Genomic DNA, 26,777 nt, shown 5'->3' on the forward strand with positions numbered 1-26,777 from the left:
AGAGGGAAAAAAGCAGAAGTGGGAAAAAATAAGAAAAGGGGAGAAACAGAAAGGGATTAAAAAAAGAAGGAAAGGGAAAGAAAAAGGAAAAATGAGAAGGGAAAAGAAGAAAGGGAGGGATGAAAAGAAAAGGGAGAGGAAAAGATGGAGGAGAGGAGGAAAAAAAATAAAATTGGAAATTGTTGAGATCACGAAAGTAAAACCAGTCGGAGCCCCCTCCCTGCAGCACCGGGAAAAAATAATAATAAATAAAATATTAATTAAAAAAAAGAATGAAAAGAAAGGGACAAAAACTTTAAAAAAAACCTAAAGAAATGAAATGAAATAAATGAAAAAAAAAAAAGAAATAAAAAATAAAAATAAAAAAGAAATAAAAATAGAAATTAAAAAGAAATAAAAAAGAAATAAAAAAGAAATAAAAAAGAAATAAAAAAGAAATAAAAATTAATAAAAATGAAAATGAAAATAAAAATAAAAATGAAAATAAAAATAAAAATAAAAATAAAAATAAAAATAAAAATAAAAATAAAAATAAAAGTAAAAATAAAAATAAAAATAAAAATAAAAAAGAATAGAATAGAATAGAATAGAATAGAATAGAATAGAATAGAATAGAATAGAATAGAATAGAATAGAATAGAATGAAAAAAAGAAAAAAGAAAGAAAAGAAAAGAAAAAAGAAAGAAAAGAAAAGAAAAGAAAAGAAAAGAAAAGAAAAGAAAAGAAAAGAAAAGAAAAGAAACGAAAAGAAAAGAAAAGAAAAGAAAAGAAAAGAAAAGAAAAGAAAAGAAAAGAAAAGAAAAGAAAAGAAAAGAAAAGAAAGGAAAAGAAAAGTAAAGAAAAGAAAAGAAAAGACTAAAATGTAAATAACATAAAATATAAAAATAAAATAAATAAAATAAAATAAAATAAAATAAAATAAAATAAAATAAAATAAAATAAAATTAAATTAAATTAAATTAAATATAAAATAAAATAAAAATAAAATAAAATAAAATAAAATAAAATAAAATAAAATAAAAAATAAAATAAAATAAAATATAAAAATAAAATAAAATAAAATAAAATAAAATAAAATAAAATAAAATAAAATAAAAATAAAATAAAATAAAATAATAAAATAAAATAAAATAAAATAAAATAAAATAAAATAAAATAAAATAAAATAAAATAAAATAAAATAAAATAAAATAAAATAAAATAGAGGAAGGATCCGATGTTTTCCCTGAGAAGTGACCCCGGGCCGGGCCGGGATCGGGGCTGGGTCGCCCCGGGCGAGCAGCGGCGTCTGCTGACCCCGGGCTGATCCCGCGATGAATTATTGATGAGATGAGTCGCGATCTGCTCAGAATGCGAGCCCAGCATCCCCCGACAACGGCGATAAAAAAAAAAAAAAAAAAAAAAAAAAATTCTCTCTCCGCTCCTCTTAAAAAAAAAAAAAATTCTCTCTCCGCTCCCCTTTAAAAAAATAAATAAATAAGTAAATAAATAAATAATTCTCTCTCCGCTACCCTTTAAAAAAAAAAAAAAAATTCTCTCTCTGCTCCCCTTTAAAAAAAAAAAAAATTCTCTCTCCGCTCCTCTTAAAAAAAAAAAAAAATTCTCTCTCTCCGCTCCTGTAAAAAAAAAAAAAAAATTCTCTCTCTGCTCCTCTTAAAAAAAAATAAAAAATTCTCTCTCAGCTCCTCTTTAAAAAAAAAAAACAAAAATCTCTCTCCGCTCCTCTTAAAAAAAAATAAAAAATTCTCTCTCTCCGCTCCCCTTTAAAAAAAAAATATAAAAAATTCTCTCTCTCTGCTCCTCTTAAAAAAAAAAAAAAAAAAAAAATTCTCTCTCCGCTCCTCTTAAAAAAAAAATTCTCTTTAAAAAAAAAAAATTCTCCCTCCTTTCCCTTTCTCATTCGCTCCTCTTGGTTTTCATTGGATCCTTTTAATTAATTAAATCTTTGATCTGGTTTTAATCGTTTTCTGGGTGAATTAAACGCGCGGGGTTTCCTTGGGTTTAGGTGGAGATTTTTTAATTTTTTAAAATGTTTTTTTTTTGGGTTTAATTCCCACCGAATCATCCTCGGTGGGATTTTTTTTGGGGGGGGGTTTATAATTTAATAATTTATAATTTAATTTGAATTTGATGTCGCACCTCACTCAGCCAGCGGGGAAAGGCCCGAACGGCATCAAAGCTCAACAACAACAATAAAAAATTAATTAAAAATAAAATAAATGAGTTTCCAGATGGCCCCAGCACCGCGTTCCGATCTCGAGCTGATCTGGCAGCCCCCAAACCTCCCCAAATTCTCCTCTCCTTTATTTTATTACTAAAAAAAAAACCCCAAAATTGAATTTTATGGGCGAAATTTCATCTTTTTTTCACCTTCCAGCAGCGCCCAGGGCATGGGGGGACCTCCCTGCCCAGCCCCCACCCCCCAAAATAAAATAATTTGATTAAATTTGGAATTAATTCAGATCCTCGTGACAGGTTAAGGGACCTGAGCTTGGGTTTGGGTGAGAAAAAGATGATTTTGGGGTTTTGATTTCGCTTTTTAAATCGCGTTTATGGTAGGAAACCCTGAGGGTGAACACACAGAGCAAAAAGCGAAAAAAAAAAATTGTTATAAAGAGATTTATTTTAGGGACAGGTGAAATCTCTCCCTTGACGTTTTTAGGACCAAAATAAAATAAAATAAAATAAAATCACAAATTTCAACGCTGAGAGTTTGGAAAATCCTCAAACCTCGAGATTTCCGGACAGCTCTGCAGAAAAACTCGATTTTAATCCGGATTTTGTTTCTCTCGGAGATTTAAACCCGGATTTTGACTCTCCCGAGATTTAAACCCGGATTTTGTCTCTCCCTGAGATTTAAACCCGGATTTTTCCTCTGCCCGAGATTTAAATCCGGATTTTGTCTCTCCCGGAGATTTAAACCCGGATTTTGCCTCTCGCTGAGATTTAAACCCGGATTTTGCCTCTGCTCGAGATTTAAACCCGGATTTTCCTCTCATGAGATTTTAATCCGGATTTTGCCTCTCTCGGAGATTTAAACCCGGATTTTGTCTCTCCCTGAGATTTAAACCCGGATTTTTTCTCTCACTGAGATTTAAACCCGGATTTTGCCTCTCCCTGAGATTTAAACCCGGATTTTTCCTCTGCCCGAGATTTAAACCCGGATTTTGTCTCTCTCGGAGATTTAAACCCGGATTTTGCCTCTGCTCCAGATTTAAACACAGGTTTTGCTTCTCTCCCCGTGATTTAAACCCGGATTTTTCCTCTGTCCGAGATTTAAATCCGGATTTTGCCTCTCCCCGGGATTTAAACCCGGATTTTCCCTCTCTCGGAGATTTAAACCCGGATTTTCCCTCTCTTCCAGATTTAAATCCGGATTTTCCCTCTCCCCCAGATTTAAACCCGGATTTTCCCTCTGTCCGTGATTTAAACCCGGATTTTCCCTCTGTCCGTGATTTAAACCCGGATTTTGTCTCTCCCCGGGATTTAAAACCGGATTTTCCTATCATGAGATTTTAATCCGGATTTTGCCTCCCGGTGATTTAAACCCGGATTTTGTCTCTGCTCGAGATTTAAACACAGGTTTTGCTTCTCTCCTCGTGATTTAAACCCGGATTTTGCCTCTCCCCGGGATTTAAACCCGGATTTTGCCTCTCCCCGGGATTTAAACCCGGATTTTTCCTCTCCCCCAGATTTAAACCCGGATTTTCCCTCTCCTCCAGATTTAAGCCCGGATTTTCCCTCTGTCCGTGTTTTAAACCCGGATTTTCCCTCTGTCCGTGATTTAAACCCGGATTTTTCCTCTCCCCGTGATTCTCCCCGGCCCCAAGGCCCCGATTTGAATATTTTGGATTTTTTGCCGTGCCTGCAGCTGCGGAGGGAGCGATTGTCCCGTGCCTGACGTGTGCCATGGGAGGGGGAGAAAGGATGAAAAATGCCCAGGAAAATGGAAAATCCCCGCCCACCTGCCCCGCGCTTTCCTGTTTACTCCCCTCGCGCTTCCTCCTGCACCAGAAACCAGCAGGTTTTTAAAATTTTTTAATTTTTTTTCCTTTTTTTTTTTTTTTTAATAAAAAAGGAAGCCTGTCCCTTGACCCTTAGAAAATGAGACAATGACAAGTCGCAGGAAAAGGGGGTTTGGCCATGCGAAAAAAAACAATAAAATTCACAATAATCCACTCAAAACGCAGCTTGTAAAAGGAAAAAAAAATCCCCAAAAATGGCGCAGGTAGAACCCAGAGCTGTGGGATGGACGGGAGGAAAGGATGGGGTTAAAATTCCGGGACCTGAGACATGTTGGCACCTCAGCAAGGGGCTGATCCCACAGGTGAAAACCCCACTGAAAATCCCATAAATAAAAACACCACTGAAAATCCCACAGATAAAAATCCCAGCAGAAAATCCCACAGATAAAATCCCACTGAATATCCCATAAATAAAAACACCACTGAAAATCCCACAGGTGAAAACCCCACTGAAAATCCCACAGATAAAAATCCCACTGAAAATCCCATAAATAAAAATCCCACTGAAAATCCCACAGGTGAAAACCCCACTGAAAATCCCATAAATAAAAACCCCACTGAAAATCCCACAGGTGAAAATCCCACTGAAAATCCCACAAATAAAAACCCCACTGAAAATCCCACAGATAAAAATCCCACTGAATATCCCATAAATAAAAATCCCACTGAAAATCCCACAGATGAAAATCCCACTGAAAATCCCATAAATAAAAATCCCACTGAAAATCCCATAAATAAAAATCCCACTGAAAATCCCACAGGTGAAAACCCCACTGAAAATCCCATAAATAAAAACCCCACTGAAAATCCCACTGGTGAAAATCCCATTGGAAAATCCCATAAATAAAAATCCCACTGAAAATCCCACAGGTGAAAACCCCATCAGAAAATCCCATAAATAAAAATCCCACCGAAAATCCCATAAATAAAAATCCCACTGAAAATCCCACAGGTGAAAACCCCACTGAAAATCCCATAAATAAAAATCCCACTGAAAATCCCATAGATAAAATCCCATTGGAAAATTCCATAAGTAAAACCTCGCTGAAAATCCCATAGAAAAAAACCCCACTAAAAATCCCACAGAAAATCCCACAGAAAATCCCACAGATAAAAACCCCTCTGAAAATCCCATAAATAAAAACCCCACTGAAAATCCCACAGATAAAAATCCCACTGAAAATCCCATAAATAAAAATCCCATTGGAAAATCCCACAGGTGAAAACCCCATTGGAAAATCCCATAGATAAAAATCCCACAGAAAATCCCATAGATAAAAACCCCACTGAAAATCCCTCCATAAATAAAAATCCCACTGAAAATCCCACAGGTGAAAACCTCATTGTAAAATCCCATAAATAAAAACCCCACTGAAAATCCCACAGGTGAAAACCCCACTGAAAATCCCACATATAAAAACCCCACTGAAAATCCCACAGATGAAAACCCCACTGAAAATCCCATAGATAAAATCCCATGGGAAAATTCCATAAGTAAAACCCCGCTGGAAAATCCCATAGATGAAAACCCCACTGAAAATCCCACAGATAAAAACCCCACTGAAAATCCCAAAGATAAAAATCCCACTGGAAAATCCCACAGATAAAAATCCCACTGAATATCCCATAAATAAAAATCCCACTGAAAATCCCATAGATAAAAACCCATTGGAAAATCCCATAGATAAAAACCCCACTGAAAATCCTATTGGAAAATCCCAGACCTAAAAATCCCATTGGAAAACTTCACTAAAAAATCCCTTAGCTATAAAACCCCACTAAAAAAAAACCCCCACACTTAAAAATCCACTGAAAAATCCCATAGATAAAAATCCCACTGGAAAATCCCACAGCTAAAATCTCCACTGAAAAATCCCAAAGCTAAAAATCCTCTTGAAATCCCACAGATAAAAACCCCAATGGAAAATCCCATGGCTAAAAATCCCATTGGAAAATTTTACTGAAAAATCCCATAGCTAAAAATCCACTAAAAAATCCCATAAATAAAAACCCCATTGGAAAATCCCATGGCTAAAATTTCCACTGGAGAATCCCATAGATAAAAATCCCACTGAAAAATCCCAAAGCTAAAAATCCCCCTGAAATCCTACAGATAAAAATCTCGTTGAAAAATCCCAAAGCTAAAAACCCCATTGGAAATGTCCACTAAAAAATCCCAAAGCCAAAAATCCACTGAAAATAAATCCCATAGTTAAAAATCCCATGGCTAAAAACCCCCATTGGAAAATCCCATGGCTAAAATTTCCACTGGAGAATCCCATAGATAAAAATCCCACTAAAAAATTCCACTGAAAAATCCCAAAACTAAAAATCCCCTTGAAATCCCATAGATAAAAATCCCATTGGAAAATCCCATGGCTAAAAACCCCGCTGGAAAATCCTAAACCTTAAAATCCCATTGGAAAATCCTATTGAAAAATCCCAAATCCAAAAATCCACAAAAAAATCTCATAAATAAAAACCCCATTAGAAAATCCCATAAATAAAATTCCCATTGGAAAATCCCATAAATAGAAACCCCATTGGAAAATCCCATAAATAAAAATCCACTAAAAAAATCCCATAAATAAAATTCCCATTGGAAAATCCCATAAATAGAAACTCCATTGGAAAATCCCATAAATAAAAATCCACGAAAAGATCCCATAAATAAAAACCCCACTAGAAAACCCCAAAACTAAAACCCCATTGGAAAAACCCACTGAAAAATCCCATAAATAGAAATCCACTTAAAAAATCCCGTAAATAAAAACCCCATTGAAAAATCCCAAAGCAAAAATCTCACTGAAAAATCCCAAAACTAAAATTTCCACTGGAGAATCCCATAGATAAAAATCCCATTGGAAAATCCCATGGCTAAAAACCCCACTGGAAAATCCTAAACCTTAAAATCCCATTGGAAAATCCCAAAGCCAAAAACTCCACTAAAAAATCCCATAAATAAAAATCCCATTGGAAAATCCCAAAGCCAAAAAATCCACTCAAAAATCCCATAAATAAAAATCCACTAAAAATCCCATAAATAAAAATCCACTAAAAAAATCCCATAAATAAAAATCCACTAAAAAATCCCATAAATAGAAACCCCATTGGAAAATCCCATAAATAAAAATCCACTAAAAAATCCCATTGGAAAATCCCATAAATAAAAATCCACTAAAACAATCCCATAAATAAAAATCCCATAAATAAAAATCCCATTGGAAAATCCCATAAACAGAAACCCCATTGGAAAATCCCATAAATAAAAATCCCATAAATAAAAATCCACTAAAAAATCCCATAAATAAAAATCCCATAAATAAAATTCCCATTGGAAAATCCCATAAATAAAAACCCCACTGAAAAAAACCCAAATAAAACCCCATTGGAAAAACCCCAAAATTTCCTTTTTTTCCCCCTCCAAAGCTCAGCCATAGATTAAAATAGAAAATTTTAAAATTTTAAATTTTAAAATATAATTTTTTTTTTGAGGATGGAGAACCCCAACACCACTAATCCCAAATATTCCCAAATTTGGGGCTAAAATTCCAAATTTGGGGTCAAACCCCTTTCAGACACCAACCCCCATCCAAATATTTTTAATTTTCGCTGCAAATGAAATTCCCAAAATTCCCAAAATTCCCAATTTTTCCCCAAATTCTGCTGAGGATGGAGAAGAAATTCGGAGGCAGGAGAGGAAAATCGGCGGCGGGAAGGGAAAGAAAAACCAAAAAAACTCCAAAGTTTGGGAAAGGAGGGGAAAAAAAGAGAAAAAATAATATTTTTTTAAAAATAAAAATAAAAATAAAAATAAAAATAAAAATAAAAATAAAAATAAAAATAAAAATAAAAATAAAAATAAAAATAAAAATAAATTTAAAATAAAAATAAAAATAAAAATAAAATATAAAAATAAATTTAAATATAAAAATAAAAATAAAAATAAAAATAAAAATAAAAATAAAAATAAAAATAAAAATAAAAATAAATTTAAATAAAATAAAAATAAAAATAAAAATAAAAATAAATTTAAAAAATAAAAATAAAAATAAAAATAAATGAATTTTAAAAAAATTTAAAATAAAATAAAAATAAAAATAAAAATAAAAATAAAAATAAAAAATAAAAATAAAAATAAATAAAAATAAAAATAAAAATAAATAAAAATAAAAATAAAAATAAAAATAAAAATAAAAATAAAAAATAAAAAAAGAGACGGACACGTGTCCACCAAATGTGGTGTGAGGGTGAAAAAAGGAGAAAAAAAATATAAAAAATATAAATTTAAATTCTAAAAATTCCCAATTCTCAGGGCTCGGGGCGAATATTTGAAATTTAATTTAATTTAATTTCATTTAATTTAATTTAATTTAATATAATTTAATTTTGGGAGGAGCCACTTCAGGTGTGAACGATGTGAAAATTGAATTTCCCAAAAAAACCCAAAAATCCCAAAAAAACCCCCAAAACCCAACGGCACGTTTGGAATTTGGGTGTTTCCCCTTTTTTTAAATTTTTTAAATTTTTTAAATTTTTTAAATTTTTTAAATTTTTTAAATTTTTTAAATTTTTTAAATTTTTTTTTTTGCCCATTTTTGCTGTTTCTGACTCATCTTTTCTCCCCCTCTCATTTTCTACTTTTGTTTATTTTCCCAAAAATTTTCTCTCTGTCTTTGCTCGGGAGGGAAATTTGGGGAAATTTGGGGAGGTTTTGGGATTATTTTGGAATTTTTTTTTGGACTTTTGGGGATTTTTTTAGGATTTTTGGGCATTTTTTGGGGATTTTTTGGGGAATTTTTTGGGATTTTTTGGGGATTTTTTTGGGATTTTTTGGGATATTTTTGGAGGGATTTTTGCGGATTTTTTGGGGATTTTTTGGGAATTTTTTGGGATTTTTGGGGGATTTTTTGGGATTTTTTTGGATTTTTGTAGGGATATTTGAGGGGATTTTTTGGGATTTTCTTGCGGATTTTTGGGGGATTTTTTTGGGGATTTTTTGGGATTTTTTGGGATTTTTTGGAGGGGATTTTTTGGAAGATTTTTTGGGGATTTTTTGGGGATTTTTTTAAAATTTTATTTTATTGGATTTATGGAGGATTTTTTGGGGGGATTTTCTGGGGATTTTTGGGGGGTTTTATTTGGGAATTTTGGGGATTTTTTTGTGCCGATATTTTTTTTCGGGGATTTTTTGGGAGATTTTTTGGGGATTTTTTTGGGAATTTTTTTTAAATTTTATTTTATTGGATTTATGGAGGATTTTTTGGGGGGATTTTTTGGGGATTTTTGGGGGGTTTTATTTGGGAATTTTGGGGATTTTTGGGGATTTTTTGCGATTTTGGGGGGGGGGATTTTTTTGGATTTTTGGGGAATTTTTTGGGGGATTTTTTTGGGAGATTTTTTGGGGATTTTTTTGGGATTTTTAAAAATTTTATTTTATTGGATTTATGGAGGATTTTTTGGGGGGATTTTTGGGGATTTTTGGGGGGTTTTATTTGGGAATTTTGGGGATTTTTTTGGATTTTTGGGGAATTTTTGGGGGATTTTTTGGGGGATTTTTTTGAGATTTTTTAATTTTATTTTATTTTATTGGATTTATGGAGGATTTTTGGGGATTTTTTGGGGATTTTTGGGGGGTTTTATTTGGGAATTTTGGGGATTTTTTGGGATTTATTGGGATTTTTTAGGGGGGATTTTTTTTTATTTTTGGGGAATTTTTTGGGGGATTTTTTGGGGATTTTTTTGAGATTTTTTAAAAATTTTTGGGATGGATTTTGGGATTTTTTTGAGATTTTTTTTTTTTTAATTTTTTTGGGATTTTTTGGGATTTTTTAGTTGAAAATTTCGGGATTTTTTTGGGATTTTTTTCCTGTGGTTCCCCAGGCCCGGGCTGGGGACACAAAAGTCATTGAGTGTCCAGATGGCCGGGAAATGTCACGACACCCGATCCTGAGAAATGTCCGGGGTGGGAGGGGGAGGAAACCTGAGAGGAGGAGAAAAAAAATAATAATAAAATAAAAAAGAAAAAAAATAGAAAAAAAAAAAAAAAAAAAACAAGAAGTAAAAAAAAAAAAAAAAATTAAAAAAAAAACCAAGGAAAATAAAAGAAAAAAAAAAAAAAAGGCAAAAAAAAGGGAAAAATAGGCAAAAAAAAAAAAAAAGGAAAAAAGAAAAAAAAAAAGGCAAAAATAAATTTATTTTTTAAAGTAAAGCAGCGTCCCACAAGTGGAGAGACCCCAAAAAAATCCGATTTTTTTTTTTTTTTATTTTTTTGGGAGCAGGTGAAAAGGGGTGAGAGGTGAAGGTGAGCGAGGGGGGAGGGGATTGAAATGTAAAAAAGGCACAAAATCCCCTGAGGGACCCCAAAATCAACCTGAGGGACCCCAAATCCCCCTGAGTGACCCCAAATTCATCCTGAGTGACCCCAAATTTAACCTGAGGGACCCCAAAATCCACCTGAGGGACCCAAAATCCCCTAAGTGACCCCAAAATCCACCTGAGTGACCCCAAATCCACCTGAGTGACCCCAAATTTAACATGTGTGACCCCAAAATCCACCTGAGTGACCCAAAATCCACCTGAGTGACCCCAAATTTAACCTGAGTGACCCCAAATCCTCCTGAGTGACCCCAAATTTAACATGTGTGACCCCAAAATCTACCTGAGTGACCCCAAATCCCCCTGAGTGACCCCAAATCCCCCTGAGTGACCCCAAATTCCCCCCCAGGTGACCCAAATTTAACCTGAGTGACCCCAAATTTAACCTGAGTGACCCCAAATTTAACATGTGTGACCCCAAATCCTTCTGAGTGACCCCAAATCCACCTGAGTGACCCCAAATCCCCTGAGTGACCCAAATTTAACCTGAGTGACCCCAAATTCATCCTGAGTGACCCCAAATTTAACATGTGTGACCCCAAAATCTACCTGAGGGACCCCAAATTTTACCTGAGTGACGCCAAATCCTCCTGAGTGACTCCAAAATCCCCCTAAGTGACCCCAAATCCCCCTGAATCACCCCAAATCCACCTGAGTGACCCCAAATTTAACCTGAGTCACCCCAAAATCCCCTGAGTGACCCCAAATTCAACCTGAGTGACCCCAAATCCTCTCGAGTCACCCCAAAATCCCCTGAGGGACCCAAAATCCACCTGAGTGACCCCAAATCCCCTGAGTGACCCCAAATTTAACCTGAGTGACCCCAAATTCATCCTGAGTGACCCCAAATTTAACATGTGTGACCCCAAAATCCCCCTGAGTGACCCCAAATTCAACCTGAGTGACCCCAAATCCTCCTGAGTGACCCCAAATTCAATCTGACCCCAAAATCCCCCTAAGTGACCCCAAATTCAACCTGAGTGACCCCAAATTTAACATGAGTGACCCCAAATTTAACATGTGTGACCCCAAAATCCCCCTGAGTGACCCCAAATCCTCCTGAGGGACCCCAAATCCTTCTGAGTGACCCCAAATTCAATCTGACTGACCCCAAAATCCCCCTAAGTGACCCCAAAATCCCCCTGAGTGACCCCAAATTTAACCTGAGTGACCCCAAATCTTCCTGACTGACCCCAAATCCCCCTGAGTGACCCCAAATCCTCTCGAGTCACCCCAAAATCCCCTGAGTGACCCCAAATTCCCCCCCAGGTGACCCAAATTTAACCTGAGTGACCCCAAATTCATCCTGAGTGACCCCAAATTCAACCTGACTGACCCCAAATCCCCCTGAGTGACCCCAAATTCAACCTGAGTGACCCCAAATCTTCCTGAGTGACCCCAAATTTCCTCTGAGCCACTTCAAATTCTCTCCAAGTCACCCCAAAATCCTCCTTAAGTGACCCCAAATCCTCCTGAGTGACCCCAAATCCTTCTGAGTGACCCCAAATTCAATCTGACTGACCCCAAAATCCCCCTGAGTGACCCCAAATTCAACCTGAGTGACCCCAAATTTAACCTGAGTGACCCCAAATTCAACCTGAGTGACCCCAAATCCTCCTGAGGGACCCCAATTCCCCCATCCCCAAACTTGACCTCCTGTCCCAGGTCTCCCTGCCAGGTCAGGATGGAGCAAAAAAATGGAATTTTCACCCATTTTTCCCATTTTTTCTCCCTTTTCCACACCCCAGTCACTGTCAGGCCAGGGTGGAGCAAAAAAAATTTGAATTTTCACCCATTTCCCCCATTTTTTTCCTCCCTTTTCCACACCTCACTCCTTTCCAGGCCAGGATGGAGCTGTAAATTCAAATTTTCACCCATTTTTCCCGTTTTTTCCCCCTTTTCCACATCCCACTCCTTTCCAGGCCAGGATAGAGCAGGAAAATTGAATTTTCACCCATTTTTCCCGTTTTTTTCCCCCTTTTCCACACCTCACTCCTTTCCAGGCCAGGATAGAGCAGGAAAATTGAATTTTCACCCATTTTCCCCATTTTTTCCTCCCTTTTCCACACCCCAGTCACTGCCAGGCCGGGATGGAGCAGAAAAATTGAATTTTCACTGATTTTCACTATTTTCCACTCCTTTCCAGGCCGGGATGGAGCTGTAAATTTAAATTTTCACCGATTTTTCCCCATTTTTTCCTCCCTTTTCCACACCCCAGTCACTGCCAGGCCAGGATGGAGCTGTAAATTCAAATTTTCACCGATTTTCCCCATTTTTTCCTCCCTTTTCCCCACCAAACTCCCCTTCCAGACAGAAACAACCCCAGCCCAAAGCTCGGCTCAAACCTCCCCAAACCCAAAATTAAACCATCTCCACATCAACCCTCACAAACTGATTTTTTGGGGTTTTTTTTTTTACTGTTGTTTTTTAATTTTTATTTTTTTTTAAGCAGAGAATTTTCAGGACTTCCAGCCCTGCGGCTGCACTTGTGTGTGGGGGAAAAAAAAAAAAAAAAAAAAATCAATTAAATAAAATTTTGCGGTTTTTTTTTTTTTTTTGCGATAGGGAAGGATTTTTTTTTTTTTTTTTTTCTGTTTTGGTGGTGGTTTTTTTTTTTTTTTTTTCTGTTTTGGTGGTGGTTTTTTTTTGTTGTTTTTTGGTTTTTTTTTCTGTTTTGCTTTTTTTTTTTTGCCTTTTTTTTTTTTTTAAGTCTCATCTGGAAAAGCGCTCACCCAGCGCTGCCCCCGAACGAGGCAGAGCGAGCAGTTAAAGTGTCACTTAACATTCTGGAGAATGTGAAATATATTGTACATTGTCAACTCCCCAAAACCATAAAACTAACTTTATGGACCTCACGTGACTTTTGGGAGCCAGTGAGGGGTATCTGGCTGAGCTCCGGGCGATTTTTACGATCTAACTTCGAGATAAAACCCCCAATCCATTTGACATTCGAAATGTCATTTCCCCCCAACTTTTGGTCCAGCAGCGAAGTGTCCCCGGTACACCAAAAAAAAAAAAAAAAAAAAAAAAAAAATTTATAATAAATTAGAGCGAGGAAAAAAAAAAAAAAAAAAAAGGATTTAAAAAAAAAAAAAACAAATTACCAAAGGGAAGGCGAGCAAATGGTTTGGGATCTGACAGTCCACTTCACATCCCTCTCAAAATCACTTAAGGAGTCCCAAACATGGCAGAGATTAAAGTTGGGTAAGTTCCGAGCTCCAACTTTCCGTGCGTGGATGTGGCTTTAAACCGACTTTTAAACCGACTTTTAAACCGAGTTTTAAACCGAGTTTTAAGCCGAGTTTTAAGCCGAGTTTTAAGCCGGACTCCCCGGGTTGATGTGGGATCGCGCGCGGCGCCGAGTCGCGATTTCCACGCTAAACTCGCGACTGGGAATGAAATCCCGGCAGGAGCAGCAGAGCTCGGCTTGGGCACAGAAATAATCTCGGGTTTATCTCCCCTGCTCCGGCTAAACTCGGCTTTGCGATCCTCCGCGGGCTTTGCTACCTCTGGCGTTTCAAATGTTGATTTTTGAATTCTTTCTCAATTTAATTTTTTTTTTCCTCCCTTTGCTCGAAACTCTCGGGAAAAATCCGGCAGGAAGGGAGGAAAAAAAAAAAGAATTTAAAAAAAAAAGATAAAAAGCAAAAAGCGCCGGGAGCTTTTGGTGTTGTCGCAGCTTGGAGGAGCCGAAAGGACTTTGGGGGTTTTGGGGCGAATCTTGGCGGGTTTGGGGTGATGCTGGGATCCCGCGGGGCGCTGGGATTTGGCGGTTCTGGCTCGTTTTGGGCTGATTTGGGCTGATTTTGGCTGATTTTGGAGGATTTTCGGGCGTTTCTGGTACCCAGGAGAGGCTGAGGCGCTGCCAGGCTCGGAGGAATTTCGGAGTTTTTGGGGACGGGGGAGGTTTAAAAACGCGAGCGGAGCCTTTGCGAGTCGGGGGAAAACGTTTATTGGAACTCGAGTCAAGCTACAAACAAATACAAAAAGCTTTTTTTTTGGTTTTTTTTGTTTTTTTTTTTGGCCAAGAACTACCAGGCTAGACATGACAGATGCCATTTTTACACAGAACACCGAACTCTGCCCACTACCCCCGCCTATCACTCACGGCAGAAATATTTCTAATATTTACAAACATCACTCCAGCCTCGGTCTCTCCCGCTTTTATACATTTTCTCTTTTTTTTTTCTTTTTTTTTTTTTTTTTTTTTTTTTTTTGAGTTATTATTATTATTACTGTTATTATTTTTTTTAATAGTGAAGTTCACCCACGTCTAAGAGCCTCGGATTTAGGCTGGGATTAGAAATCCTGGCCTGGAGTTTGGACTAAAACACAGACTGGACAATTTTAAGACAGAAAGATACAAGACCTGCTGCTTTTTTTTTTTTTTTTCTGTTTTTTTTTCCTGTTTTTTACATTTTTGTTTGGTTTTTTTTAAAGATTTTTTTCTTTTTTTTCTGCGGCTGTAGTGCAGGAACCCCCGATTTTCGCTCACCCAAGAGCGGTAAACTCAGGAAAAAAAAAAGGGGAGAGGGGGTAAAAAAAAAAGAAAAAAAAAGAAAAAAAAAAGGAAAATCCCAACAAATAAACAAAGAAGCGAATCTGTTCTGGATTTATAAATAAGTTAGAACATTCAAAGGGCTCACAGAACACATTTCCAGAAAGCATCAAGAGCGCACGGACACGGACATTCAGAAGAACAACGAGAGCAGGAGGAGCATCTGGAAATAAAATTTAATTAATTTTTTCTTCTTTTTTTTTTTAAAAAAAAAAAAAAAAAAAAACGAACAAAAAAAAAAAAAAGAACACGACACGAGCTCAGTCCTGGGATAACCAACAGGAGCTGGTTTTGTTTTTTGTTTTTTTTTTTTTTTTTTAGGATAAATCAAGCACAAGCCCAAAGGAAGGTGCCTCACTGTACAGTCCTCCGAGACTAAAACCATTTATTCATTTATTTCTTTCATCATCCGCTCCTTTTTTTTTTTTTTTTTTTGCTTTTTAAATATTTTTTTTTCTCTTCTTCATCACCACCACCTTCTTCTGGTTTATTTTATTTAATTTTTTTTTTTTTTTCCCCCCCCCGTTTTTTTTTTCCCCTCTGCTTCATCCGGATGATTTTTAGGGCTGGAAGGCGCTGCCGGCCGAGGCCAAGCTCATGCTTTTCAGTTTATTATCCTTCTTCCACTTCATGCGGCGGTTCTGGAACCAGATTTTGATCTGGCGCTCGCTCAGGCAGAGCGCGTGGGCGATCTCGATCCTCCTCCTGCGGGTGAGATATCTGTTGAAGTGGAATTCCTTCTCCAGCTCCAGCGTCTGGTACCTGGTGTACGCTGTCCGAGCCCTCTTCCCGTCCGGTCCAGTCATGTCTGGGTAACAACAGTTTTGGCCTTTTGCTCCTTTGAACCATTTTTAATTTTTTTTTATTTTTATTTTATATTTAAGCCGATTTTCCCCGCTTTTTTTGAAGGTTAAATGTGGCAAAGCTGCGATTTTCACCCTCCCTCCTCTGGTTTTTTCCCACCCCCTCCTTTTTTCACACACACACGTGTAAAACCTCCCCCCACCCTCGGCCCCTCCAGACCCGACATTCCCCTCTCGATATCCAGAATTTAACTGGGGAATCTTTCTCCCTTTTTTCTTTTTTTAAATTTTTTTTTTTTAATTTTTTTTTTTTTTTTTTATTTTCCTGGGTGTTCCTGCGGCTCTTGGCAGGTTTAGTGCCCCAGCAGAAAATCGGGAATTGAGCGGGGATGGGGCTGGGGGAGGGGGGCGGGTGGCTCTTCCTTCCCCGGTGATTTTTGGGAGGTTTGTCAAGGGCAGATTGTCAGGGACGAACCCAGAAAAAAACCCGAGCTTCGAGCCCCATCTGCGCCTGTAATTCCATTTTAATGGTCAATTCTTCCCTTCCCACCCACCCCCCTCGCCTCAATTTTTAATTTACCTTCTCCCACCATCCGCTACGAGCTTAAAAAAAAAAACAGATAAAAACAAAAAAAAAAGCGGCGGTTTGGCGGCGAGGAGAGCGAAACTAAAATCAAATCGCCCCCCACAACCACACACACACACAGAGACCCCCCCCGTTTTCCAGGCAGCTTTAGAGCCAGAAATACAAAAGCAATAAATAGCTGCGATTCTGATCAAAGCGCCTCCGCGGAATAAAAGGAAAGAGAGAGAAGGAGGAGAAATAAAAAAAAAAGGGGTGAGAAGAATTAAAAAAAAAAAACAAAAAACAAGGGGAAGGGGGGGGTAAAAAAATAAACAACAAGGAGGGAAAAAGAAGTAGCTGTACCATGGCTAATGTGAAGTTTCCTCATCCAAGGGAATATCTGAGGCGCCTGCCCTTCCGGCGCCGCCGAGCTGGCCACGGGCTCTGCCTGCGCTCGGGGGACCGCCGTGCCCTCGTCGGCTCCCGAGGACGCGCTGGTCTCGTCCAGCTCTGTGAAATGCGAGCTGGTGCTGCTGGCAGCGGGAGCCGCTTCCGAGGGGGACGGGGCGGGTTTGCCCCCGTGGCTCTCGCTGTTGGAGCAGGGCAGGGAGTCGGGAGGAGATAAGGAGCAGCTGCTCGCCTGTCTAAACCTGCTCTCCTGAGCTGGAGAAGGGAAACCGCGGGAGCTCTCGCCCACAGCCCCAAAGTGAGAGGAGGAGGCCGAGCGGTTGATGCTAAGGTCCATCCCATTGTAGTTGTAGCCATAAGAGCTGGAATGCATGGTGCTTGAATCTCTGTAAGAACCGTTCATGGAACTGCCGGTCCCATAATTTAGTAACTGATAGTCGGGGCCATTTGGGTAGCGCCCTGAGAACGAGTTTACAAAGTAAGAGCTCATTTGGGTTATTTTGGAGGGCTTGATTTGTGGCTCGTGGTCGTTATAACCCCCGTGCTTGACGATTTATGATGTATTAATGAATTATAGCGATGCACTGTACTTCGTTTTTGCTATGTATGCGGCCAAATATGGGGGGAGGGTGGGGGGTGCGTTTGGGCGTCACGTGCTTTTGTTGACCAGTCGTAAATTCTCACTGATGACCTCAAGAGGTAATTCATGCTCTATGGTTACAAATAATGACGAGCGCGGAGCCGTTTTAGGCCCAAAGTCGCCCCCAAATCCGGCGCCGCCATCGCCCCCCGCCTGGGCGGAGCGCGCCACCTGCCGGCCGCGCCGCCGCACCGCAGCTCGGCGTTTTTTGGGGGAGCAACCCCCCCCTCAACTCCAAAAAAAAAAAAAAAATTTCAAAATTATCCCCCTTATTCCAGTCCGGTTTGCATTTCTTTAAAAAAAAAAAAATTAAAAAAAAAAAATTTAAAAATCGCGGTGGGTGCGGTGCGTCCTGGGCGGGTCCGGCTTCCCCCCCCGAGTTCCTGGGGGGGGTTTTGTGGAAAAGTTTTTTGGGATTTTTAAGCGCGTGGAGAAGTTCGGGGTGAGGTTCGGGGTGCTGGGAGGTCTCTGTGAGCTGCAAGAGTGGCCAGGAGTGAATTTTTTTGGGTGGTTTCTCCGCGGTTGTTCCGCCTGGAAAAGTCGAGTTTTTCCTTCGCTCCTCTTGGAGCTCGCACCTTAATTCTGGAGAGGGGAAAAAAACCAAACTCTGGGGGGGAATGGGTGGGAAAAAGAGAAAAAAAAAAAAAAAAAATTCAAAATCCGGCGGTGGGAATGGTTGGCAAAGTCGCTTTTTGGGATGTTCCTGTTCCTGAGCGTTTCGCGTCCTCTCTGAGCCTTGAGCTGCGCGGATTTTGGATTTTCCTTCCCGTTCCTCGACCCGCAGCGAATTTTGGGGAGTGAAAGCGCTCGGAAATTTGGGGACAACGCTGGGAAAGCGCCGGGCTTTTCCAGCCATTCATTTCCTTTTTTTTTCCCTTTCTCCTTCTTCTCTTTTTTCCTACCTCTCTCCATTTCTCTGTCTCTCTTTTTTTTTTTTTTTTTTTTTTTTCTTTAATATTTTTCCTGTTGTTGTTTTTTTTGTTGTTTTTTTTTTTTTCCTCCAAGGCAGTTCAGGAATTTCATGGGTCTCGCCTGCAACTCGTTGGGAAGGATGAGCCATATTGAAAGTGACATATAATTATAATAATTACGGGCAATGAAAAGCGTGGCAATAACAGCAAATGTCCTACAGCTGGGAAGCTTCTGCATGAATTGATTTTAGAAGTGGCTGGCATTAAATCCGGCTCGTGGCTGCTCCCACCGAGCCCTTCCTCAGGACCCTTTTCCACTCCCAAATCCCCCACCCGGCTGAGAAAAAAAAAAAAAAAAATCAAAATCCTTCTCATTCCATTCCCCATAAACCCGGGAAAATTCGGGTGTTTCGCAAGAAATTCCTCGGTGAGGACTCAAAGCCTTCCCCGCTCCCATCCCCAGCTCTGGCAAGGAGAAAATTCAAATTTCTCCTCTCCAAAAAGCTGCTTTTAGAATTTTTCCACTTTTTTTTTCTTTTATTCGTGACGCTGAGATTTTTTTTTTTTTTTTCCCGGGTGAATTCCCTGGAAATCTGGGAATTTTTAAATTTAATTTTTTTTTTTTCCCGCTTTGATTTGGGGGCACGGAGCGAAGGGAGCAGATGTTTGAAAGGTGCTGGGCAAATGTTGGGTATCTTTGGTAGATAAATGAGAGCGCAGATTTATTTTTTTTTTTTTTTTGCCCGTTTCCTTGATTTATTGTGGAGATGGGACGGCGTTTCCTCATAACTCTTTGTACTGTAACAATAAAAATTAAAAAAAAAAAAGAGAGGAAAAAAAAAATAAAATAAAGCGAGAGGAGCTAAAGGCAGAAACATCAGCCAGGAAATTCTCTTGGTGAAAAGGTTTCCATTTGAGATTCCACCCAAAAAAAGGGGGAAAATCAGATTAAATCCGATTTATCTCTCCACTGTAACTTCTGTGCTCACGGAGTTCCTTGTCCTGGAGCCCAGAGGGAGCAAAAATCTCCTTCAGGACCAGGAATGTCCCTGGAAAATGGAAAAATCATCGGGAAACCGCCAAGAATGAGAGGGCAGGGGTGAGATCCAAGACTTGGCTTTTATTAGAGAATTCCATGTTCATACCTAAGACAAACTCCAAACACGACACGTACAAAAATTAATAAAATAGAACTTTTCTGTCATTGTTGCTTCTTTTTTTTTTTTTTTTTTTTTTAATTTTTTTTTTGTTGCAGCCTTGTAGGTAGTACTCGTTCTCTCAGTAGGTTTTTTTTTTTCCAAACAGAAAATTAAAAGGCCAAAAGAAAAACAAAACACCCCAAAAACTAATTACAAAGAACCCTAGGGCTTGATTAATTTACCAAAGGAAGGAAAAAAAAAAAAAAAATTTAAAAAAGGGACAGTGTAAAAAGCAAAAAAAAAAGAAAAAAAGGGAAAATTTAAAAAAAAAACAACTTATGTCAACCGTGCATGAAACATTTTTACAAAATTAGGACAATGAACACCCCAAATGACAAATATTGCAGCACTTCCATTAAATACAAGAGTTAGCAGATTACTAACAGTGACACCAAGGGTAGAAACACGGCTAAGAGTCCTTTTTTTTCTTTTTTTTTTTTTGCTTTTTTCTTTTTTTTCTCTTCTCTTTTTTTTTTTTTTTTTGCTTTTTACACTTTCCCTTCCTTTCCCTCCTTCTCTCTGTCTCTCCATCTCTTCACTTTTTAATTATTATTATTATTATTATTATTCCATGAGAGGGGGGTGTGGAGCTGGAGGGAAAGGGAGGAGCAGGAAGGGCCAAAAAAAAAAAAAAAAAAAAAAAATTCAGAACGGGATTAGAAGCCGGAATTTTGTGGGGTTTTTTTTTTGTTGTTTCTGGACAAAATCAGGTTTTTGGTGGGATTTTTTGTTGGTTTGTTTGTCCCTGGACAAAATCATCGGGAATTGGAGCCCAGGGGCGTTGATGACCCAAACTTTGTGTGCGGGATTCTCCTCACACCCACCCACACCCCCCTCACCTCTCACTCTCCCTAAACCGAAAATTTCTCTTTTTTTGCGCGTTTTAAATAACACTTTTTTTTTTTTTTTTCCCAATTTTCCTCCCTCTTTTTTTTTTTTTTTTTTTTTTTTTTTCTTTCTTATTTTTCCCTCTTCACTCTGCCGCTTTCTCCTCCTCCTCCTCGGCGCTGAGCTGCGAGGAGTTGAGCAGTTTGTTCTCCTTTTTCCACTTCATGCGGCGGTTCTGGAACCAGATTTTGATCTGGCGCTCGGTCAGGCACAGCGAGTGCGCGATCTCGATCCTCCTGCGGCGGGTCAGGTACCGGTTGAAGTGAAATTCCTTCTCCAGCTCCAGGGTCTGGTACCTGGTGTAGGTCTGGCGGCCTCGGCGGCCGCTGGGCCCGAAGGAAGAACCTGCGACACCCGCAAGGAAAAAAAAAAAAAAATTAAAAATTTAAAAAAATAAATTAAAATTAATCAGCTAAAAAATCAAGATACAACGCGAGAAAATAGGGGGGAAACAGGGGAGGGGTGAAGGGGGAAGAAGGAACAGCGAGGTTGATTTTTGGGATGGTTTTGGGATGGCGCAGAGGTGGAATTTTGGGATGGTGCAGAGGTTGATTTCTGGGATAGTGCAGGGGTTGATTTTTGGGATAGTGCAGGGGTTGATTTTTGGGAATCTTTTGGGATGGTGAAGAGATTGATTTTTGGGATGTGGCAGAGATGGATTTTTGGGATGGTTCAGAGGTGGAATTTTGGGATGGTTCAGAGGTGGAATTTTGGGATGTTTATGTGATGTGCCGAGATTGGCTTTTGGGATGGTGCAGGGGTTGATTTTTGGGATGGTGCCGAGATTGGTTTTTGGGATAGTGCAGAGATTGATTTTTGGGATGGTGCAGAGGTGGAATTTTGGGATGTTTATGGGATGGTGCCAAGGTTGATTTTTGGGATGGTGCAGAGGTGGATTTTTGGGATGCTGACGAGATGAATTTTTGGGATGGTTCAGAGGTGAATTTTTGGGATGGTGCAGGAGCTGATTTTTTGGATGGTGCAGAGATTGATTTTTGGGATGGTGCAGAGATTGATTTTTGGGATGGTGCAGAGATTGATTTTTGGGATGGTGCAGGGGCTGATTTTTGGGATGGTGCAGAGCTGGATTTTTGGGATGTGGCAGAGATGGAATTTTGGGATGTGGCAGAGCTGGATTTTGGGATGTGGCAGAGATGGAATTTTGGGATGGCGCAGAGCTGGATTTTTGGGATGTGGCAGAGCTGGATTTTTGGGATGGTGCAGCGGTTGATTTTTGGGCCAAGCTTGGGGCAGCTCCAGCAGCGCCCCTCGCAGCGCCCCGGGGCTGAGCCGGGCTATAGAAGCAGCTCCAGATCCGGCTCATTCCGGGATGAGCCATCGCAAGGTGTTCCCTGAACCCCCCGCGCCGCTTTCCGCCCTCCCGGCAGCCCATAATAGATCGGGGCATTTAAGCAATAATGAAGTGAATCGATCTGCGCCGAGCCCGCATTAAACAGGACACGACGCTCCGTGTCCCCGCGCTAATGGACATCAATTTGGAGCTTAAAAGGCAACAAATGCATCTAAACACGGGGCCAGCGGAGCAGCCAGGCTTTTATTATTTTTCTTTTCCCCCCTTACTTAGCTTTTATTTTTAATTATTATTATAATTCCGATTGAGGAAACAGCACTTAAAGATGTCATATATCACCAGGAGAGGCGGGGAGGAGGGAATTAAGGAAAATCCTCCCCCAGGCAAACTTTTCATTAGGCGCGGGTGGCGTTAAAAATGCAGCCGGATCAAATATTTAAACACTTTTTTATATCATTTAATTCCGGGAGACAGAGCGGGGGGGGTTGGGGGGAGCTTCGTGGGGGTGCGGGTCGGGCTCTGGGTGTGGAAAGTCATCCCGATCTGATTTAGAAAAGATAATTCGCGGTGCGTGTGGGGCAGAGACAGAGACAAATCGCTGTAGCTGAGTGACACGCGAGCTGGAATGTGGCAAAAAAAAAAAAAAAAAAAAAAAAGGAAAATAAAATAAAAAATGAGAGAGTGGGGCAGAAACACAGTTTGGGGGTTTAGAAGTTTTTAGCTCGGGGCCGAGAGGGAGAGAGTCGTGGAGCGCTGGGAAGTTTTGGAACCACCCGAGTTGCCCCGCTGGAAGTTTTTTTGGGCTCTAAAAGTGAACCTCGCTCGCTCTCTCTCTCTCCCCGCCGCTAACAAATAAGAAAAAAGGGGTGGGGGGGGGTGGGGAGGGAAGGAGGAGGAGGAGGAGATTGATTCATTTTATTTCTGTTAAAAGATTTAAACTCACTATTGCACGAGTTCATCCGCTGCATCCAGGGGTAAACCGGCGCCGAGCACTTCTGCTCCTCGCTCTCTCCGAAGGCGCTTTTGCCCTGCGCGCAGTCCTTGCGCGCCTCGGGCCCGAACGGCTCCTCCAGGCTGCCGGGGGCACACGCGGGCTCCTTGTCCCTGAAAAAGCCGCCGGGCCCGTAGTCACAGGCGGGGCCGCGGCCGCCGAACGCCGCCGGGCTCTGCTGGTAGTAGGCAGAGGAGGAGGAGGAGGAGGAGGAGGAGGAGAACTTGTCCTGCGCGCCCGCGGCTCCATAGGCGCCCGCGTAGTGCCGCAGAGGGTCCGCGTAGCCCGAGGGGTACAGCGGGATCTGTCCCAGGAAGGGCTCCTGCCCCGCCGCCAGGCTCACCGGGAACGTCGAGTTGACAAAATAAGAACTCATCGGAAAGGAGAGAGAGAGAAAAAAAAAAAAATATTCCCCCTTTCCCTTTTTTTTTTTTTTTTTCCCTCCTTATTTTTCCTCTTTCTGTGGTTTTTTTGTAGTTTTTTGCTGGTGGTGTGTGTGCGCGCCGTTCCCCTTTTTTTTTGTTGTTGCCGTTTGCCTTTTTTTTTCCTTTTTTTTTTTTTCTTTTTTTTCCTTTTTTTTTTTTTTTGCCCGGGCTTTTTATGATTTGTTGTGTTTTATAGTCCAAGTGGTTTAGCTATTAGTGGTATATCGGAGATTGGGTTTTAGCTGAAGGGAGATGGCGTGGTGCCAGCGAGGGACACAAGGAAATACAACCATCTGATCACGGGCTGACCAATAGCAGGCGCCTGAGGTTGCAAAATAGCACCCATGAGGAGCTGAGATTGCACCAGGGACCCCCAAGAACAAACCGTCCACACCCCCCCCTCCTTTTTCCCTCCCTTTTAAACAACAGAAAAGCACCCCCTTAACCAAATATAAAATCTCTGCCCAAAGAAGAGTCCTCCCGGCGCGCTGCGAGCTCCAGAAATAAATAAATGTGCGGTCCCCCCTCCTCCTCCTCCTCCTTCTTCTCCTCCTCCTCCTCTTCCTCCCTCCCTCCCTCCCCCCGAGATCGGCGCGGGGGTGCGAGCGCCGAAATTTTGATCTTTGCGCCCATAAAACGCGCGTGGAAACTCGCTGGAAGTGAGCGGAGAGGGGGAAAAACAGCAAAAATAATAATTAAAAAAAAAAAAAATTTAAAAAGTTAATCACTCGCGCTGGCCAAACTTTAACCCGGCGAGTTAAACCGCCCTGAAATGTCCGAGGGTTTCGCCGCGGAGCTGAGCGAGACAGGGAGGGGGAAAGAGGAGGGGAAAAAAATGAAATTAAAAGTTTTCCGTGCGAAGTTTTGCCGGGAGGAGCCGTGGCCGGGCTGGGCTGGCCCCGAGAGGAGAAATGGCTTTTGCCAACTTGGCTTTGGCTAATTTGGCGCTGCCAGCCCCAGCCCGAGCCTCGCTCCGCGTCTCCCCCTTTTCTCGGCGCCGCAAAAGCTCCGCGGTTCAGAAAAAAAAAAAAAAAATAAATAAATAAATAAAATGGAAATATTTCCTGCCGCTCCCCTCCTGGCCGGACCGCATTGTGCCCTCTTGCGTTTTTTTGTTAATCCCGGCCCCACGCCCGAGCTTTTCCTAAACCGAGCCTGGGATTTTGGGGAAAAGCGGAGTTTGTCCATCCGGAACTGCCGGGGGGGGGTTGGGAGAGCGGAGCTGGGGCTGAGCCGCGCCTGGAGGTGCGCGGGGTGCGCGTCCCCCCCAAAAAAACCCGATTTGTGCCAATTTAAACCCCCCCGAAAGGTAACACCGAAACTCTCAATCGCCCTAAAAGCTTCGCTTTGCTCTGTTCTTTTTAGATTTTTTATTATTAATTTTTTTTTCTGCCTCTCCCGGATTTCCTCGCTCGGCTCTACCTGCGCATCCCCCCCTGAGCTCCTCGCTGGTGAGGTTGAAGCTTTTCTCGCCCCTTTTTTTAAAAGTTTTTGGCTTTCCAAGGGAGGAAAACCAAAGTCTCAGCAGCAGGAAAACACAGTAAAAAAAATAAAAAAAATTAAAATAAAATAAAGAAAGGGAATTTAAAAAAGTAAAAGAAAAAAAAAAAAAAGGAAAAGGGGAAAAAAAGAGAATAAAAAAGGGGAAATCCACCAAAATTAACCCAGCACGTCCCCCCATCAGCGCCGTTCTATCAAGGGCTTGTTTCCTGTCCGAATTCGGAACCAGCTGGGGTTGAAATACCTCGAAATCTGTGAATTGTTCCACAAATCTCGAGTCGCGCGTTTGGCCGGCGCCGCCGCCGGAGCCCGAAAAGCGGGACCCGATCAGCGCAGAATTTATTTCAACCTCGGGTTGTGTTTCCAGCGGCCGAGCCAAGATTTGTTTCGTGCCACGGCTGCGATGAACATCTCGGGCCGCGACGTAATCCTGAGAATTCAAGGAAATAACAGGAGGAGGAAGCGCTTTTCCATCCCCCCTCCCCTCTCCTGGAGTGATATCGTGATATTGTCCTTGCTGAGTTTCCCCTTTGTGCGCGGAAAGGGAGCAGAAGTTGCGAGGAAATTAAAAAAAAAAAAAAAGTGACATTTAAAAAAAATAGGGAAAAAAAAAAAGAAAAATTTAAAAAAAAAATGAGGTTGAGAGGGTAGGATGAGTAGAGAAGAAAGGGAGGAAATGGAGGGGAAAAAAAAGGGGGGGAAAAGAAAAAAAAAAATTGAGATAAGAGGCTGAACAGCTTTGCAGTTCATCCTTTTGATGTGTTACGCAATTTTGGTGGTTCTGAAAAAAAAAAACAGAAAAAAAAAACCAGAACAGACAAAACTAACGGGGATTATCAGGAGCGAGCAGCCCCGCATGCAGATTTTTTTTTTTTTTGGGGCAGAGCGATGGGATGTCCTGATAGCGCAGCTCGTGAGCAGCAGCTCCGCCGGAAAAAAATGTTTAACTCGAGTTTTCCGCCACTCCTGGGGATTGCTCTGCCAATAAATCCCTCGAAATAGTTCGGGAAAGCATCAAAAAAATAAGAAAAAAAATTAAAAAATTTTTCACGGCCGCCGCTGGTTATTATAATTTGTGGTTGAAAAGTGTTTTTGGCGGAGTTCGGGTTTGAAAATCAAATAAAACCCGCGCGCTAATTGAAGCCGAGCGCTCGCTAATTGCGCTTTGCTGACATCTGCGGAGATTAAAAAAAAAAAAAATCTCGATTTTATCCGTGCTTACTTAGAAAAACTTGAATCCCAAGGTGGGATGAAAAAAACCCCAAAAACTAAAAAAAAAAACCTGTCATAGTTTCCACCCTCCCGAGGGTCAGGCCCGCGCTGTAATTGATTCGCCACCTCTGATACATTTAAATTCGAGGCGAGGTTTTAAAGAGCACTAAATCTCCGGGAATTGAGTGCTGGGCTCAGGGGTGGCTCCGGTTCCTCCGGCCGAGATATTTATTTATTTTATATATATATATATATTTTATATTTATTTATTTATTTATTTATTTATTATACTTTTTATATATATACTTTTTATATATATTTTATATATTTTAATATATAAAATATATATATTTATCTTATATATTTTTATATATTTATTATATATACTATATATTATATAGTATATATATATATATTATATTTTTTAAATTTTTATATATTTATTATATATTCATAATATATACTATACATTATATATTTATTATATATATTATATATATATTTTATATATATTGATTTACTCTAGATATTGATTTACTTTAGATATTGCTTTACTTTAGATATTGCTCTACTTTAGATAATGATTTATTTTATATATTGATTTATTTTATATATTGATTTCTTTTATATATTGATTTATTTTAGATACTGATTTATTTTATAATATTGATTTACTTTGGGCTCAGCCCGGAGGGAACAAGAGCGACTCAAACAGAAGCCCTGAAGTTAAACCCGGCTCATCTTTTATCAGATTTTGGCTTCGTCTCCTCCCCAAAAAAACCCAAAAAACAGGAGGGGGGTGCGCTGAGAATGAGAGAAAAAGCGGAATTAAGCAGGAGGACAGGTTTTATAGATTTTATAGGTTTTATAGATTTTATAGATTTTATAGGTTTTATAGATTTTATAGATTTTATAGATTTTACGGATTTTACGGATTTTACGGTTTGCAGATTTTATTGCGG

At 39.9% G+C, this 26,777-nt stretch overlaps 2 protein-coding genes across 3 annotated transcripts; both read right to left on the minus strand.

Moving 5' to 3' along the window:
- Positions 1-15,180: 15,180 nt before the first annotated feature.
- HOXB5 (homeobox B5) lies at positions 15,181-17,795 on the minus strand. Its single transcript, XM_056512277.1, has 2 exons — positions 16,693-17,795; positions 15,181-15,769 (listed from the first exon to the last, which is right to left on the minus strand). The coding sequence occupies exons 1-2, from the start codon at positions 17,225-17,227 to the stop codon at positions 15,522-15,524; spliced, it is 783 nt and encodes a 260-aa protein (XP_056368252.1). The 5' UTR covers positions 17,228-17,795; the 3' UTR covers positions 15,181-15,521.
- A 40-nt stretch (positions 17,796-17,835) lies between these two features.
- On the minus strand, positions 17,836-25,194 carry HOXB6 (homeobox B6). Of its 2 annotated transcripts, XM_056512279.1 has the most exons (3): positions 24,848-25,194; positions 22,631-23,425; positions 17,836-20,720 (listed from the first exon to the last, which is right to left on the minus strand). In XM_056512279.1, the coding sequence occupies exons 2-3, from the start codon at positions 23,052-23,054 to the stop codon at positions 20,461-20,463; spliced, it is 684 nt and encodes a 227-aa protein (XP_056368254.1). In that variant the 5' UTR covers positions 23,055-23,425; positions 24,848-25,194; the 3' UTR covers positions 17,836-20,460. The 2 variants fall into 2 exon arrangements, with proteins under 2 accessions (XP_056368254.1, XP_056368253.1); XM_056512278.1 differs by lacking the exon at positions 24,848-25,194 and having other exon boundaries at positions 22,631-24,335.
- Between the last annotated feature and the right edge of the window lie 1,583 nt (positions 25,195-26,777).

Source organism: Oenanthe melanoleuca, chromosome 27 (assembly GCF_029582105.1).
Source record: "Oenanthe melanoleuca isolate GR-GAL-2019-014 chromosome 27, OMel1.0, whole genome shotgun sequence".
In the NCBI taxonomy this organism is placed as follows: domain Eukaryota; kingdom Metazoa; phylum Chordata; class Aves; order Passeriformes; family Muscicapidae; genus Oenanthe; species Oenanthe melanoleuca.